The sequence below is a fragment of the Condylostylus longicornis genome, unplaced genomic scaffold, assembly GCF_029603195.1.
Source record: "Condylostylus longicornis isolate FDR11 unplaced genomic scaffold, ASM2960319v2 ptg000083l, whole genome shotgun sequence".
NCBI classification, from domain to species: Eukaryota; Metazoa; Arthropoda; class Insecta; order Diptera; family Dolichopodidae; genus Condylostylus; species Condylostylus longicornis.
Window position 1 is genome coordinate 3,012,623 of NW_026578051.1, and position 18,459 is coordinate 3,031,081.

The 18,459-nt window shown below is 24.4% G+C and overlaps 2 protein-coding genes and 1 non-coding gene across 9 annotated transcripts in view; 1 reads left to right on the forward strand and 2 right to left on the reverse strand.

The window, feature by feature from the left end:
* The window catches only part of LOC129613330 (NAD kinase-like), a 43,149-nt gene extending 37,551 nt beyond the window's left edge, over positions 1 to 5,598 (reverse strand). Inside the window, exons 1-2 of one of the 2 annotated variants that reach the window (XM_055527331.1) lie at positions 5,450 to 5,598; positions 5,212 to 5,286 (exon numbers count right to left, since the gene is read on the reverse strand). In XM_055527331.1, coding sequence (XP_055383306.1) covers positions 5,212 to 5,286; positions 5,450 to 5,487 — 113 coding nt within the window. In that variant the 5' untranslated portion in view covers positions 5,488 to 5,598. Of the gene's footprint in view, positions 1 to 2,639; positions 2,847 to 5,211; positions 5,287 to 5,449 lie in introns of those variants that run through there. The other variant, XM_055527328.1, reaches the window with a different exon arrangement.
* Positions 2,403 to 2,473, forward strand: Trnag-ccc (transfer RNA glycine (anticodon CCC)). The gene has a single exon. It is a non-coding gene; the product is annotated as a tRNA-Gly (tRNA).
* A 6,764-nt stretch (positions 5,599 to 12,362) lies between the features above and the next one.
* LOC129613416 (protein mahjong) lies at positions 12,363 to 18,181 on the reverse strand. Of its 6 annotated transcripts, none has more exons than XM_055527476.1 (11): positions 18,167 to 18,181; positions 17,811 to 18,048; positions 17,589 to 17,739; positions 16,352 to 17,536; positions 15,904 to 16,271; positions 14,866 to 15,845; positions 13,844 to 14,806; positions 13,685 to 13,782; positions 13,223 to 13,585; positions 13,074 to 13,143; positions 12,364 to 13,023 (listed from the first exon to the last, which is right to left on the reverse strand). In XM_055527476.1, exons 2-11 carry the CDS (start codon positions 17,948 to 17,950, stop codon positions 12,776 to 12,778), a joined length of 4,566 nt encoding a protein of 1,521 aa, XP_055383451.1. In that variant the 5' UTR covers positions 17,951 to 18,048; positions 18,167 to 18,181; the 3' UTR covers positions 12,364 to 12,775. The 6 variants fall into 6 exon arrangements, with proteins under 6 accessions (XP_055383452.1, XP_055383451.1, XP_055383450.1 ...); XM_055527475.1 differs by having other exon boundaries at positions 18,132 to 18,175; XM_055527477.1 differs by lacking the exon at positions 18,167 to 18,181 and having other exon boundaries at positions 12,363 to 13,023; positions 13,074 to 13,131; positions 17,811 to 18,143.
* Between the last annotated feature and the right edge of the window lie 278 nt (positions 18,182 to 18,459).

Genomic DNA, 18,459 nt, shown 5'->3' on the forward strand with positions numbered 1-18,459 from the left:
GCAAATACTTAAATGAAGAAAAATTAAAGTTGTCTTAAACATTCATAGGATACCAGAATTAATGGAATGCGGATATTGTGAAATAATATTGTTTTTGAATGGTTTTAAACCTTGAAATCTACAAGATACATTAAATTAATTTATTATTAAATATTAGGGATTTTCACTCATTGATATATTAGTGCAAAAAGAAGGGGAAAAAATAATTTTACTCCAACTAGTGAACGACATCAAGAAGGAAATGTCCGATGTAAAATTGTAAAAAAATTGAATTACAATTCAGAAAAAAAATCTCAGAAATCAATTAGAGAAATTTGTTATTTGATAATATTCATTTAATAAATTGATATTGGCAAGTTCGTTTAAAAGCCGTGAACTTTTTAGTTCTAAAGGTAAAACTAAATATGTATGTATGTAAGTATGTATAATGTTAAAACTTGAAATGCATAGTTGTTATATTACCGTAAGCCTAATATTATGCAAAAAAGTTAGAATTCACCGAAATTACAAAAGTAGAATTAAAAAAGACATAATTGAGTCGTAAACTTTTTAATGTTTTAAGCAGTTACGACAATTTTCATTATTTACTAAGTATAATTAATGGTGGCTATTTAAGTTTTTATTGAATAAGCCATGTAAAATATTGTAACAAAATTTTCCTTAAAAATTATAATTTATGTAAGTAAATTATTATTCATAATACCCTCTCATAATTTTTTATAACAATCTAGCAAAGCATTTTTTTTTATAGAAGAGCTTTAGCTTTCGCTCTCTTTTTTTTTCTTTTTTAATATATTAATTTTTTTTATTTCTTTTCTTCTCTTTTAAGTATATAATTTAAAAGTATAATTAGTTTTGATAGGAAGGCATAGAAAACCGGGCATATTGACTAAAAATCACTTCAATACCTGGGCAAAAAATAAAAAATTGCGTTTATTTTTCAATATTTTTTTGTTTTTTGTTTATTTTGACTTTGAATGTATTGTTCATAATGTCACTAACTATTTAGTGTTATTATAAACAAGGAAGGAAATGTGATTTTTTCAAGAGAAAAAAAAAAGAACCGTTATAGTTAACCGGCAGATGACCATCAAAAAATATCAAAAAATAAAAATTAAATCATTTTAGAAACGTTCAGTAAGTTGTATAAGAAATTGGATGGCACAGCGTTTCTGATGAATGATTTTTAAAAATGTATGTACGTATACATACATATGTATGTACGTATTTTATATGTATTTGAATGTACGAGAGTCATAATATTTTTTTTCATTTAAGCTCTATTAAAGTAAAAGAAAAATTTTAATTGTGTCATTAACATTTACTGAAATACAAAGAGTTTATTTTTTGTTCTGTTTTTTTGTCACTTTTTGTCTCAAACAAAAGTGTTAAAAACTTTTAATTTGAAAAGTAGACACTTGACAGTTTTCAAAAAGAGAACACATTTTTAAGTTCATCGCGAATTCTCGTTTTTTGTAAAGTGTAAAATTTTAATTAAATTTCAATGATTTTATAGGTACGAGTATGTATTTATAATTATTTTTATCTAACATTGACCCCTAATAATAATAATTGTTCTATTTGCCGCAATTGGGGGAACAAATTAACAACATTCGGAAATAGACGGATTTGCCTGGTTATTAAATAACAAAACTTATTAAGTAACCAAATTAAAAGGACTTTTAACATGATTATTTAAGACAATATTATATTTAAGATAATTATCTAAGGCTAAAATGAAATAAGATAGATATGATAAAAGATATGACTGTAAGTAAGTAAATAAGTAATGTGTAAATTGACAAACATTTTGAAATGTAAGTACTGCCTAGTAGGTAATTGCCTACCAAATTTATTTTAAATTAATGTTTGCCAAATAGGAGTTCCAATGTAAGTGATGGTAGTAAAAAAAAATCTTAATAAATATTATAAATGAAACTGTTATACATAATAATATTTAATTATTTCAAATCCATTTATGATTGCTTATTGATTATCGTAATTTAATAGTCATTATCAGAGCAGTAAATTTTAATTACCTTGGTACGTACATTTAAACTTATTTACTTTACCAGAGTTAGGAATAAGTGAGTTTGAAATAGACAATTACGAGTTACAATTTTTATATTATATTTTTAATAAAAACTTGATACAAAAAAAAAAAAATGCAGCATCATAATTTTTTTAATTAAATTAAAAAAAAAAACTATAAGTATTACAGCAATATTTTTTATCTGATAACACTCTAATTGTACAATATTAAAATTCAATCAAATTGTAATGCACAATATTCAAGATACACAATTTATAGTCGTATATAAATTATATTTATAGATAATGTAGTATATAATATAGATATTACAATTATTTCTAATATAATATTTTGCACAAAAACAAGTTGGGCACTGCTGGTGTAATGGTATCATGCAAGATTCCCATTCTTGCGATTCGGGTTCGATTCCCGAGCAGTGCAGCAATAATAAATGCAATCATTTTATTATTCTGCAATTATTTTTTTTTTCATTCTACTACAATTTTTTTTTTTTTTCTAATAAAAAAAAGTATTACAATTAAGTAATAAAGTATTGCAATTAAGTAATATAAATCTGTAAAAAAAAAAAAAATTAATATTAACTTACAGCCATTCCTTAATCAATTCTACATCATGTGGATTTTCATTTTCTTGTTGTTGCTGATTTAGATAACTATTTGTATGTTGTTTTATCATTTGACTTTGTTTTTCAATATCATTCTCAGTATTTTTTAATAATACATTTGTATTTTGTGTTGATGTATCCATTATTAATAATTAATTTTTAATATTCAATTTTAAATGAATTTCTAATTAAAATATGTGTATTTTAACAAAAAACAAAAAAAAAAAAGGTATTTTAAATCCGGGTTCTCAAAATTTTATAATATTGACACCTTCATTTATAGCACATTATTTTTATATTGAGTAGGTTTATAAGTTGTTGGTTATTGTTAAAATATTGAATAATATTATTAATATAATTCTCTTATATTTATAATCTTTTGCTAATTTAAATGCAAATAATATAATTTATAATTAATATAGTTGAACTATTTTGGTAAAACTTGTTTTATTTGGCATGGCTGTTTTTTTTTGTTATAACAATTCAGGACTTCGTCATCAAATATTTTAATGTTGTAATCATAATTTAAATAATTTTAAACTTTTATCATTTAATTATTTTAAAAAAAAAATGATTTTTTAATAAATTTATTATTTAAATAAAATTAAGTACACTTTTTTTTTTTTTTTCAATTGTCAGTTTTGTAAATGAAAACAAAAATCTGATGTTTTCATTATTGTGTGATTGTGACATGACAGTAAAGTTCATTAGGAAATTGCAAAGGAGAAAAAAAAAATTTTTATTCAAGTTATTCAAGTAGGTATGTAGTAAAAAAAAAGTGGTAATTATACAAAAAAGATAAAATTTATTTGTTAACTAATTTTTATACTATTTAAAATATATATATATAATTTGTTTATATCTTAATATTTTTCATTGTTTCAATTATTATAAACAATAAAATTTATTATTCTTTTATATTGAAGAAAGGAAAAAAATTGAAAAAACTTAAAAAAAATCACCACCACAATTTTCGACTTTCTAATTTTTACTATACGGGCCAATACGAAAACACCAATGTGTAATATTTTGTTTTTCTGTTCTGTTGTTTTTTTTTTTTTTTTATTAATAACATTTTATGACATTTCAAAAATAAGTGTAGTAAAAGAACTGCATTTTAATATTAGTGACAGATAAGAAAGCGACATCTTTATAATTTAAATAAAAATAATTATATAAACAAAAACAATAATATTTTTTTATAAAATTTTGTTTGAATCAAAAAGTAAAATTATTTTATGAATTTCAGTGATTTTTAATATAAATTAATTAAGGAATATAATAGTATATTAAATAATAAGGAAAAATTCAAAATTTCTTCGGTAAATTGAAACGCTCTAAATAAAGACATCTTTCGGAATTAAATGTAAACAATGTAAATATAATTTTCCAAATTATAGCACAGTTGAATCTTGGAGATTGTTTATATAGAATTCAAAAGAACACGTGTTAATTAACTGTTATACTGATGTTAAACAAAAAAATATGTACATGTTTACATATTGGATATAATGTAAATAGGATTAAACTATTAACCCATAACAACATTTATCGGAAAAGAAAATTAATAACTTTAATAGAATAGTACATTTTAGATTTTAAAAATAGTACTGTAGTTTATTATGAACTTTTTGTAAATTGTAATTATTTTTTTGTAATTCGAATTTTAAAATTTATATTTTTAAAATGTTCGTAGAATAATAATTTACATATATACGTTATATCTGCATATATGTAGATGACAGATCATTATTTATAGTTTTATGTTAGTTTTTGACATATTTAAGTATATTATGTATGTATGAATTTTATAACAAAATGAAACAATTTAATTTTCATTTTACCGCTTAAATTTTGTTCAATATTCCCATCTTTTTATTTCAAAATAAGAAATTAAATTTTATTTAGCGAATTTTGAAAACAGAGGGCGTTTCTGTTAGCTCTTTGCAGATTTTCATATCTTTCTATATTAAAACAAAAAAAATTTTAATTTAACAAACATTGAAAGCGTAATCATTGTTCTGTTAGAGAATCAAAATTTTTAATATGCTTCCGTAAAAAAAAAAATTAATTTCAAATTTTATTGTTATAGGTTTATGTTTATAAATCTAAATGTTCTATATACTTGGTATACTTATATACAAAGTCATTATTCCTCTGTGTATACAACTTGGAAATTACTTAATTCGAAACGACTGAATTTTTTTTTGAAATTTCAACGCAATAATAATTATAATAATAATATTAATAATAATAATAATAATAATAATAATAATAATAATAATAATAATAATAATAATAATAATAATACTATGTATGTATATATGCAAATAATTTTCTCCTAAAATTTAATATATTATGTATAATTTAGGAATAGATACAAATCTATTTCTGTATATGTACTCACACTATATAGTTTGCAATAAATTATTTATAAGCTATAATATGGAAACTATACTTATATATGTATATATACTCCGACAATGTTACAAACACGATATATTATAAATAAAATATTTTTATATTCTTTTATAATTTTTAGCTATCTACTTACCGGAATTGTTTTGCTTTATCGATAACTTTTCTTAATGGTAATTGTTGACCACCAGGTGAATTTGATTCTGCAACCCTTGAATTGTATTAATTTTAATATAAATTATTATTATTAATATGTTATACACATCTATAGGTATGTACATATATAATTTTTTGAATAAAATCCAAAAATAGAAAATAACATAATAATTTTTTTTTTTGTTTCAAAATAATAAAAAATAATAAAATTAACATACATTGCTCGAGCTAAAGCTAAATCACTAGCTTTCATCATTAAAATAACTTTTGATTCTATTTCTTTATAAGTAAGTATGTAAAAAAAAAATTCACGTTTTCTTTTTACTATTTCAATAAGTTGATAATTTTTTTAACTAAAATATATTGTAATTTCTTTTTGTAAATATTTTAATTTTAAATAGAACTAATATACACACACAACACAAGTTTGTTAAATTATTTTGTTATATATTGTTTATTTATGAAATTTTTTATTTTTAGAATTTTTTTTTTTGTTTACAGAATAAATTGAGAGATCAGCAATCCGAAAAAAAAGAAGGAAAAAAAAAGCTACAAAAAATTAAACAAAAATTCGATACTAAGTAGAACAAAATATTATTCAAATTTTCATAAATATTTTTTTTTATCGTTGTAAACCTTTATTGTTTGTTTCTTAAAAAATTCCATATTTTCATTCATAATCAAACGTGAAAGTTTGAGATAATAATGAAAATTAATGAATTAGAAAATTTAATATACAATTTTATAAATAGAAAAAATGAATAAGAATTTATGGATAATAAATTAATAAATTATAGAAATTTTTTCATTGAGAAACATTGCAATTCTCAAGTATATTCGCGTAACGTGATAAAATTGGAGCATATTTGAATTAATTCTTGATTTTAATTCAGGTTTTATGAGATTATAAACACTAAAGGATAAAATATTGTTCTGCTCTACATTTTGCTTTACATATTATATGCCTATTTTAAATAAAATTGCATACTTTGTGGCGTATCTAAATTGAAAATATTAATAAAATCTGGACTTTTAAATTGCAGTAATAATAGTGTTTGTTAGTTTAATCAGCAACTAAGTAAATATTATAAGCTGAATTATTAGGTATTAATAATGTATACTGTGTATAAAAGCGTATTTTTTGTTTATTTTTCTTAATTATGCAATCCTGCAAGGAAATTATTTTCATATGAATTTGAAATTAGTTTTTATTATATTTATATTATATAAATAACCGATATAACAAGTTTACAATAATAATTATAAGTCCCAATTATTGAATTAATTACATAATATTGTGAGATCAATTATTAATTGCAGAATTATATTTGAAATATATAATTATTTTTAATACTTAACTAATTTATTAACGCTTCTAATTGTTATACTTGATATATGAAAAATTGAATGAAATAACAAGATCAATATTATTCTAGTTATTAAAAATAAATTAATATTCTTAATTTCAAATAAATGCTATGTTAATTAACATGACTGTGTATAATTAATATTATAGGTATACTTGCGTTGCGTATGTATTTTTTTGAGAATTCTGATGTTAATTTTTAAGAAATTTTTTCTAAAATTATAAATGATAGGCTTAGAACAAGGATGGCAATTTTGGAAATATGTATATATACATTTCAAGCACTTATATTTTTAATATTCAATTTTTTCGAGAAAAAATATTAGATTGCCTAGACCGCATTGTGATTCCGAACCCGTTATGTTATCTTGTATTTAAAAGAATATTGTGAAATTTTATTTTTTAAATATTATTATTTTTGCAATATTTTTGTTTTCGTTGACAATTTGTTCTTAGATTAAAATCAAGAGTTTGTAAATATATGTACATATGCATAATTAACCTATTATATAGAAAACTCTAATTATTGTACATACATAATGTACTTATATTCTTATCTTTGTTATCTTTCCTATTTATTTTATTACTGATATTTAAGTAGTTTTTTCTTAAGTTCTTTTTAATAAAAATAAAAGTTGTTAAAGTATATCTCAGTCGTTGTAGTGTTTTAAAAACAAATAAGAAAAAATCAATTTGTAATGGTATTTTAATTAATTAAATTTCATTATTTAATCAAATTTAATTATAAAAATTTAATTAATTATAAATAAATTTTTTATTTATTTTTCAATTATATTTTTAACTATTTATTTAAATATTAAAGAACAATATTGTTATACGACAAACTAAATACAAATGTACAAATTCAAAAAATTTGAAGACATTAATTTTGAAAGGCTCCGTAAAGAAAAGAACTTCTTCGGAAAATGTTTTGTTTAAATTAGAGTTAAATTATTATTAAAATGAATTAAAATTAAAAGAATGCACCTACATATTTTTAATTCAAATAAAAATAATTATGTATAAATATTTATTGTTCATAAAAATTTAATTATAAAAAAGGAAACTAAAGTTATAAAATAAGTTAATGCTAAAAATTTCATTTTTAAAATTCAATATAGAATAAATCCCTGTTTAACAAATAGTTTTGATAAAAAATCAAAATTAAGTATTTTTCGAAAAGGTATAGTAGTATTTTAGTATTTTCCTTTATATTGTATATTATAGGATCACGTATACTACGTATAGTAATTGTTTTGCTTTACAAAAAACAAACGAGTTCGAAATATTTAAATTCAAATTGCAATAATTGATTAATTTCAATTACAGAAAAATAAATAAATAGTAAATTAATAAAATAAAATAAAAATAATTAAAAATTTTTAAGCTGCTTATTTTAAATCTTCTACAATATTGTGTAATTAAAACTCCATCCTTATTTCAATACAAAAAATTTTAAGGTAAAATAAGATTTACATAGAAAAAAAAAATATAATCAAATAAAAAAATTTGTTCAAATATTGAATTTCCGCCTATTTCCTATAAAAATATTCAATATTCAATTGTTTCATCACTAAATCACTTTAATATTACTGTTATAATAAAATTTTTTATTTAATTAAATTTCAATTTTTAAATTCAATTATTTGCTTTTTCAATATCTTAGAATCCAACCTTAAAAAAAATAACACTCTTATATTGCAATTAAATAATTTTAAATAATAAAAACAAAAAAATAAAAGTAAAATTTTTACAAAAATTTTGCCGGAATTTCGAATTCGAAAATATTTTGTTGATTTTTTATAAAAATGAATTAAAAAACGCGCTAAAATAAATAAAAAAAATCAAAAGAAAATCGAAAAAAAAAAAAGAGTAGAGATCACTATTGTTGAACCGAACACGGCTAATTGCTAAGATAAACTAAAAAAAAAAAAAAGCATATTAAGCTGAAAAAAAATTTTAATTTTTTTTTTTTTGGTTTGTTTTTTGGTTTTTTTTTTTAAATATAGACATAATAAGAATAAACATTTAAAAAAAAAAATTGAAAATTATGAAAAATCAGAAAATAAAAAAGAAAAGCTTAAATTGTAGCGCACATTCGAACTTATTTTGGTTTTAATAGCAATGACATTTAGGAGTTTTGATTTTTTTTTGCCTTTTTTGCTTTTTCTTATAGTTATGCATTTTGTTAAAATACAAAATTATATTATCATTATCATCTACATTATTATATTATATTGTAAATAATATTATAATCTGTGGTAACATGAAAAAATTGTCTAAGTTAGATTTTCTATAGCTTCAAGTAAATTCAGTTGAAAAGATTTAAAATCATTTTTGGAAAGATTTTAATGACTATTGAAATAAAATCAGGTTATGTGGAAAGCAGAAAAAGAGTGATTTTCTGAGACGAAATGGCAAAATTCATTGAGAATACATACATATGGAACTATCCAGACTGCCATAATAAAGCGAAATAACCGTTGCGACTTTAACCGATTAAGGTAAAATAGTCTAAAATGCTATTCTACTACTATCGTTAGGTATAGTTGTTAGGCAAAATACTGAAAAGTTAATTTTGCCGTTCTACGCTAACAGATGAAGCACATAGATAAGTTGTTTACGACGCGAACATATAACGGTGCGATAACAACTAGTTTTATTATGAAGTATCGATAAAATTTTTACTTTTAAATTTAACAGGTATTACACAATGTCGAGTATCACTCGACAGTAAAGCTAGTGGAACAAAATTAGTGTCGAGCGACACTCGACATTGGAGTGGAAAGGGTTAAGGAAATCGTCAAAAAATTCAAATGTGTATTAAGAAATCGCCGATTTTTTATCTTATGGCCACAGAATATTACATGCCTTTTTTATCAGAATAATGTTATATACATATATGTATGTACACATATATATATAGGTGGGATATAATATGATGTAATCATTATATTTGTAATATTATGATACTTGTAAAAGGTTAAATATTATGTATAACGAGGTATAATCAAAATATTTATGAGTAAATACAAAGATATTAGAATAAAATGTTAATAAATTTTCTCATATACCTTAAATTATATTTATATAGAATACATAATATACTGTTTATTTTGCGTAGTATATAATATACTTAATTAATTTGTAATATTTAATGAAAATTCTTTTTAATCATTAGAATATTATATACGTTTTCAGTTACTGATATTTTGTTTCAACTGGAAATCCTATACAATATTGTATAGTCACGTGCATAAATTACAAAATATTTGATGACGTCGTAATTTATTTGAGTTTTAAAGTGAATATTATTCGGATATTTGAATCGACTGTAAATATGTCGAATGAATTTGGATTTAAAATAAGATATTTGTTATTCGCACAACTCCCCCCGCCCCAACTGTTAAATATTTATGATACCTTTTGTATATGTAGTTTCATATTAATAATACGGATCGTAATGAATTTTGTTGATTGTCAGGGCGATTTTAACTAAAATGTTATACATATATAAGATCATTAATACACAAGTTTATTTATATGTTGAAATATGGGAGTAATTGTTTGTAAATTCAATTTTTTCGAATTTGATACGCGTATGTAAAACAAGGGTCTTCTATGCTAACAGAAGAAGGCAAATAAAGTGGGTATATTGCAGCATTAAGTTCTGTATTATGTCGAAGATGAAAATTTGTATTCGTTGCAGTTGTCACAGGAAAATCTCGGGATTGAACATAAAAAAAATTATTTAAAATTTTTAAATAAAATTTAATTATAAAGGACTACCAGACACCCTGACCAACGATAATATTAATTATTTTTAAACTACATGCAAGGAAGGTTATTTTCCATATAATATTAATTAAAATAATATTTTTTTTAATAGAAATAAATATTAAATTAATTTTGTATAATTTTATTGCAAAATTATACGAAAAAATCAAAATATAAATAAGATATTATGCGATAATTAAAATATCTAATAAATTTTGTAATTTTTTATTTTTTTAAATAAAGATTAAAATGTTTTCATATATTTCTGTACATAATAATAAATATTATGTTTATTAACATTATATTTTAAAGGAAAAATTATTAATTTCCATTATGTAAAAAATCCTTGATTATTAAAATGTTTTATATTGAACTTGAAAACAATTTTTTGTTAAAATATTGTAGCTCTAGCTATATATGAATTTTAAATTTCATACATAAGATTATGGAAATGAAAATTTAATTATAATATAATAAAATGAATATAAAACTTGAATTATGCACTTTTATGATAATTTTTAAATATGTACATATATAAAAAATTTTTGTATTCAATTAAAATATTATAATATTAAATTAAATACTTTCGAAAAATCAGTAATGAAGTTATTTTCTCGATTAGTTTATTAATTTTGCATAAGATCTACATTACATAGAAAACATGTACATATATGAATTCAGGGCTACAAAAGTATATAAATTCATAAAATTTAGCGACTTCCATAGATTTAGATGAGAATTCATTTGATTTTTAATTTATAATCACATTTATATTTAACAAAAGATGTTTGGTGTGTTTTACTAAAAGTATAGCAAAAATTACCTATGGTAATAAGCACCAATAGTTTCTAAGAAATTTGTTTTAAGTATTCAAAATGAGAATTCAATTTTCAGCAAATTTTATTTTTTAAAATTTTAATTAAATTTGTAATTTAATAATTGTAATCAGGAAATTAAGAAAAGTATGGCGGTGTGGCGGTGATAATATAAAATTATAAATTTATTCGTTAAATTTACAAAATAGATCGCTTCCAGAATTAATAATTTTTCTAAATTTGAACTTGTTTATTCCGAATATGAAAATCTTTATGATATTAAGCAAGTTGTTAGTATAAAAATATCTTTGTTTAATTGATAAGTCGAGAAAATAAATATAAAGCAACAAAATTTTTTTTTCTCTTTATTTTTTTAAAAAGTAATATTTTGAATTAAAGGTTATTCTTTCCTTTAGGCTATTTTGTATTTAGAAAAATACATGATGTTTTGTATTTAACTATTATACTGTACCTATATACATATATATATTTAAAATCATTAGCAAAGCTTAAAATATGAAAATAATGTTTAAGGTGACAGTTTTTGAATCAATTGTTGTGTTAATTTTCGTATCCAGTATATCGCATAAGTATGTTGTATGTACTTGGTTTCGCATATTATCCGTAATATATAAGTATGCATATTTGTTAGATTATAGTTTTATAAAAGTAATGAAAAATTATAGTAATAAACTTTGAATCAATTTCATGTATAAAGTTTATAAATTAAAAGTTTAAAAAGGAAGCATGCGCAATTTAACATTGGGACAATAGATGAGACGAACTGTTGTTCCTCTTTGGAACTATTGTTACTACGAGTTACTACGAGAATCAGTTCTACAGGAGATATGGTTCTACAAAATAAGAATCGTTTACTTGATTTTTTTGTTGCCGAGTTTGCAAAATTTATTACAAAATCATTAACACTGCAGTCCAGGGTTCTATTTTGAAAAGTTCAATATTGAATTGTCGAATGTAGTAACTAAAATATATATATATGTATGTACATTATACAAAATTAGTTTTCATACATTTTGCGTAAAATATAGTAATTTATTGACTCACCATTTAAGTCATATAATAATTATATGTATTTAACCTAGAAGCTACATAAACAGAAAATAATTTAAAATGAAAATGCTACATATATACAAACGTTTATATATTATAACTTGGTAACTTACAAAAATTGTTTTTTTACGACACTTTTTTGTTTTTATTATTTTTTTTGGTTTAGGTCTTCATTTTTAATTACAATGTTAAATCAGTTTAAGAAAAAATATATTAATTTGTTTTCTTTTCTAATATTTACAAGATAACATGAAGATCCATATAACTTCATAACATTAGAAATTGACAAAATTTAACAAATTCATTCGAGTTTTACTAATTTTTAATTTGGTATTCGTTTCATTTCTTTTGTATATTTTTTTTTTCCAAACAATTTTCGTCATTTCAAAAAATTTTTTCTTATAATAATCAAAAGAACGAAAATATTTTTCTTCTTATTAAAGTTCGATCAAAAATTTTGGACTGCATTTTTGAAACATTTTTGCATTTTAAACAAATAGTATTTTGAAAATAATTTAATCAACTAAATCGAAATTGAGTTCAGCCATATCATCATCAAAATCATTATTTTCTTCTTCATCATCACCTCCGCTTCCTCCGGCATCCTCTTCATCTTCATTTTCATCGACATCCAAACTTTCAAGACTTTGCCATTCATCACTGCTATCATTTTCTTCAGCATTTTCGTTTCGACGATTTCTTCTTCTGGGACGTCTACCAACACCATTAGCCTCGGCCAAAAAGTCGTCTAAATTGAATATTACTATCAATACGTATATTAAATACAAAAATATAGAAAAAAAAACTTCTCACCTTGCGAATCATCACTTTCTGATCCTTCTTCATCTGTTTCCAATTCTTCTTCTTCCTCCTGAAATGGAGCCTTTAATTAGTGAGAATCAACATTTGTTCAAATTAATATCAGAATTCTTTATAAAAATAAATTCTTTAACCAAACTTACTTCTTCTTCATTTTTCTTCATTCCAACGGCATATATTTTAAGGAATGTTTCATCTGCATTTTCATAACCCGGAAGATTTTCAACCAATGCGATAAAACTACCATACTTATTGACGCTTAAGTCATAAATGTTTTTCTTTACATCAATTGTTGATATACTGGAATAATCGTAACCATCTAAAACTTTAAAACTCGTAGTGAAACCGCTTGTTGAATCTAAATCAAATCCATCATCTGCTGTACTACCATTGAATCCGTATATAACATTTTGCGGTGAAAATTTTATTAAACATTGATCTAATACAGGAATAGTTTGCAGTAAATGAAATGTTCTTAAATCCCATACTTCGGTATTAGAAATAATCTTGAATTTTAAAACAATGAATTAAAATTAATTGTTTTTTTATTTTTTTTTTAATATTTAATAGTATTTTCTTTTTATTAAAAAAATACTGAAACTTACTTCTAACCCATTTGGATGAAAGACTCCGGATAATGTTTGATTCAATTTGTCAAATTTGTGAATTTCTCTACCAGACTTAACATCAAATAATACCCCATCTAAATATTTGATTTTTGTTAAAATAATCAAATTGAAAAATTCATAAGATTAGCATTTTACCTGACAAAATTAATTCATCGGTTGGACAAAATGTTCCCCTATTTTTTGTGTATTGATTTGAAATACTAGGTTTAAAAGTAGATATCACTTGGCCTGTATTTAAATCGTATATACTTGAACTTTCGGTTTTAGTTCCTAGAGCCTTATCAATACTTAAGTTAGCGAATTCCACATAGAAGTCATCATCAAATTGTAATTTACTATTCAATTCTCTAGTGCCAACTGACCATAATACAGATAAAGGTGATCTCCAGGATGCTGATGTTAACACTAATGTTCCGTCACGATTACATTTAATCATTTCGATTGATGCACTATGGCATGGTGCTGAGTAACCTTCGTTTCCTTCATTTATATTAAAAATCTTTGCTTCACCTTGTTGAGTACCGGCTATCACTAAATTGGTACATGGCATAATATCACAGCAAGTAAACAACACATCTGGGTAATCACTTGTTTGTGATCTAATTGTCTTCCACAACCGAAAATTTGAATGGACGTATCGACGATCAAATCGCATGGTATTAAATCCTGATTGAGCTTTAAAAAGGCGAGCTGTTAAATTGTATTCAATATCTATTACGCGATTTGGCTTTGGATCTGGACATTTATGGGGTTTAAATAAATCAAATTGGGGACAGGTTGATATAGGATTATTGCATAAAGCATGTTGGTTTGTCAAATATTCTGTTACAATAGTTGAAAGTGATATACGAGAGTTCTGTTGAGTTGTTTCTTCTATTTGGCTAACTGCTACTGTTGAAGAGCTCACATCTTCGCCAGGTAAAATTTGCTTCTGTAGTGACAGAGAACGGGACGTTTGTTGCTGTACATTGCTCACAAAAGGTTGGATATTTGATGGAGGATTTAATTTTTTTAATTTGATAGGGGTTGTTGCAGTAACTTCTGTTACTGATTGAACTTCATCCATATTGTTGGCATTATTTCCATTGAAATGAAACACTACAAAAATATAAAAAATTATTTGCAAGATGTTCATTACAAAATGTAATTTAAAAAACCTCTGTTAGATTCTGTATTATGATAACTAAAGCCATTTAATAGTGACATCGTTAGAAAAGTTGAATTATTTTGATTGAATATCGATGCGTTTTCACTTGTTCCACCAGTTATATTTGTAAAATCTGGTCTTGACCTAATTCTAGAACGTTGAACAGGATTTGTTGGAATTTTATAACTAAATGGGGAAGAATGAAAGCTTTTCACATGTGGTGTTGAAGGTTGTAATCCAGCTTCTTTCATTAGCATTCCAGCAGTTGAAGACATACCTTTAGATTCTAAATGTTCATAAATCAGTTGCATAAGCTGTTTCTCGTTATATTGTATACGAGTTTGAGCTACAACATTAGCGCGATGAATATTTGCTAAGGAAGCATCCATATTATTCACTGTTTTCGCTTTTCCGGAAACTCGTTCAAGTAATTCTAATGCATATTTTTGAAAAATTACGTGCTCTGCACGTTTTTCTTGAAGAATTGGATCGCGCATTAAATGTTGAATTTGCCCGCTTGCAAATAGAGGTAGTTTACCAATAATTTGTCGCACGCGTTCAGATCTAGCCAAACCTGCGAGAGCACGACATGCCATTCCTCGTATACAATCCGCATCTGTGATTGGTGTTTTAACTTGCATTAGTTGAAGTAGAACTATTATACCGTTATTTGAGCAAACGCTTTCCCATATTTTTTCAACTATTTCTTCGTTATATCTATTTGGAATTTTTCTTTTCGTTAATCCAAAGCGAGTATAAAATGCTTGCTTGTTTAATGGAGCACACACACAATGTACAAGAACTGCAAGAGCAGATTTTTGGACATCGGCATCTGCTAATATTTCTCCTATCGCAGCCCCAAGAATTGCATTAATTCCTGCGGATGCTGGGTTATCAGGCACTTCCAATCTATCACAAAAGGCATTAAAAACTCTTGGCACAACACAACATATTGACAAAACATCTAGCGCAGACCGGACAGTTTCAGCCCTGGAAAATTTTTTTAATTAATATTATATTTCTAGTTTGTTATAATTTTTCGAAATACCTGCCAACTATACCATTCCATTCATAAGAATAGGCAATTATACGCAAAATTAAAGTAATGCCCCCTAATTTTAGTAATTGATCTACTGGCGCCCAATGAGCTTTCCATGGTAGACATTCTTGCAAACTACGAACTTGATCACTTATTTGTTCGAGTGTCAATTTAACTGCTTTGCTTATAGAAAGTGATATATCACTTGTTGGACATTGTTGTCTCATAACTTGGTTATATTTGAAAAACAAGTGAGATTCCATATACTTTTTCATTGCTACACAAACATGTCGAACCAATTGTCTAGCAGCGCATTCCTCATCATCATTTAGTATGTCATTATTATCCTCCGCCGACAAAATTGGAAGTACTGCAATCTAAAAATCGAGAAAAAAAAATGGTAATTCAACGATTTCTTGGAAAAACAGAAGATAATTTCTTAAATACAAATATTTACCAAATTATAAAGCTTTCTCAACCCATCTTGATTGTCGAACTCATCTAGTATTACTTTGAATTGAAAACTTAAACCGAAAAACATAGTAGCGTGGCATTTTCCTGAATCGTGGGATCTTCCTAGTAACCACAGTGCATACTTTACTAAACTTGACACAATATTTTTTGGCATAGCACATATTCTTTCCATAGCTTCTTCACAATAAGCTAAATAGTATATAGTTATCGAAACACCTGTTGCAGCTATACTAGGTCTCGGTACTTGCAATAAATATTCTAGGCCACCTCTACCGATAAATTCTAATGCAAATTTTTTATGACATAAAAGGGATGCGAGATATTTTAAGGCTTCAAATGCTAAACATGTATCTCTTATATCTAAATTTTCAATATAATTAAAAATTATTTGTATTGCATTGTGCTCAAATACGGGTCCTAGTACTTCTTGATATTCGCCTAAGGATGATAAATATCTTAATATCAACATTTGACTTGTTGCTGTCGTGGCAGGATGAATTGGTATCCAAAATTTTTTTATAGCTTTTTGGCTTTGAGAAACAGATGCATCTACGCTATTGTCATTTTCTATTAATGGTGAGATATTAGCAGATCCAGGTCCATTCAATAGATTACTGGGAACAAGGAAGTCATGATTTTTTGAATCTGATTTTTTTACTTCAGCTTCACCAACTATATTTTCTACTTCTTCTTTACTATGTTCAGCCATAAAATTCGGTAGTTTTATTTTTAACTCTGAATCTATTGTATTCAATACTACCGGACTTGCGTTTCCATTCACTTCCAATTCCAAGCTACCTACTGAACTAGATTTTCCCTTCATTTCCTGTTCTCTACTCTTTGTAATTGCTTGAAGCATGTGTAATCGTTTAAGCATTTTCGGCACTAAACGTGCATTGTGATCTCGAAAACTAACTGCCATGTCATTTACTTCCATTGCCGCAGCCAGCAGACCAGTTGCATAACTTTGTAGTGGTTCTATACTATCTTCAGCCCAGCTATAGATACGATTTATCAAGTTCTGGTGATCTACTTGGAAAACTGCTGATGTTTCCAAGCCTGGCATAATTACAAGAATTAAACGACATGCTGCAATATTTAAATCTAAAGAACTTTTTTGAATGTTTTGTCTTGTATAAAAATTATCGCGTAAATAATCACTGACAAGCTGGAAAAAGAAATGATCAGTTAGAAAAACAAAAATTCACATGAAATTTTACTTTAGTCATAAAATGATCTCTTCTGAAAAGTAATTTAAGAGATCGACCTAGTTCGCAATCTGGATCTGTCCGTGATGGATGTCTTTCATCAAAAGGATCAGGATCTTTTCTCGTATATATATCTGTCTCTTCCTCAAATATTTCAGAAAGCCTACAATTTCATTTTAATACCTTGGTTATTTCATAATATTATACAGCCATACATATATTATACATTATTACCTTTTCAGGACTGGAACAGGATCATATCCAGCGGCATTATGAGTTTCTTCCCATAAACGGAAAATAGCTAATAAATCCTTCCCTTTAAGAATTTGTTCAGGAGAATTTGGATTAGATACGTTTGATCCGTTGGAAGACATTGTGCTTCTTGAAGATACCTATGAAGCTGTTTGAATTTAACCTCAACAGCTACGACAATTTAAAATGTTCTTGATTTTATATTAGAAACACTTTTCATCTAACAAATAAAAATTTAATAACACGTTATATAAAAATTTTATAATTTAAATATGATGAATTTTATAGTTTTTTGCAGCCTACTTAGAAATTTTGATAAAAACTCGAAAATTGATTACCTACTAAACGTTCGTAATGAAAGGTAAGGCAGTATTGCCATCCATTGTAAAATCGTGAAATAAATTTAAAAAAAAAGACGCAAAATGTTTTTTCTCGTGTTTTTACATTAAATAATATACATATGACCTTTACTCATACATTCGCATGTATAACTAAATATTAGTTCAAATTCTAAATATTATACCATAGATTTATATTCTTAAATTACCTTATTTGAAAAATAAATAAATAAATGAATACCCAAAAAGATTCAAAATTTTTTATGTCTTCGTCATCAAATCTAATAATACAG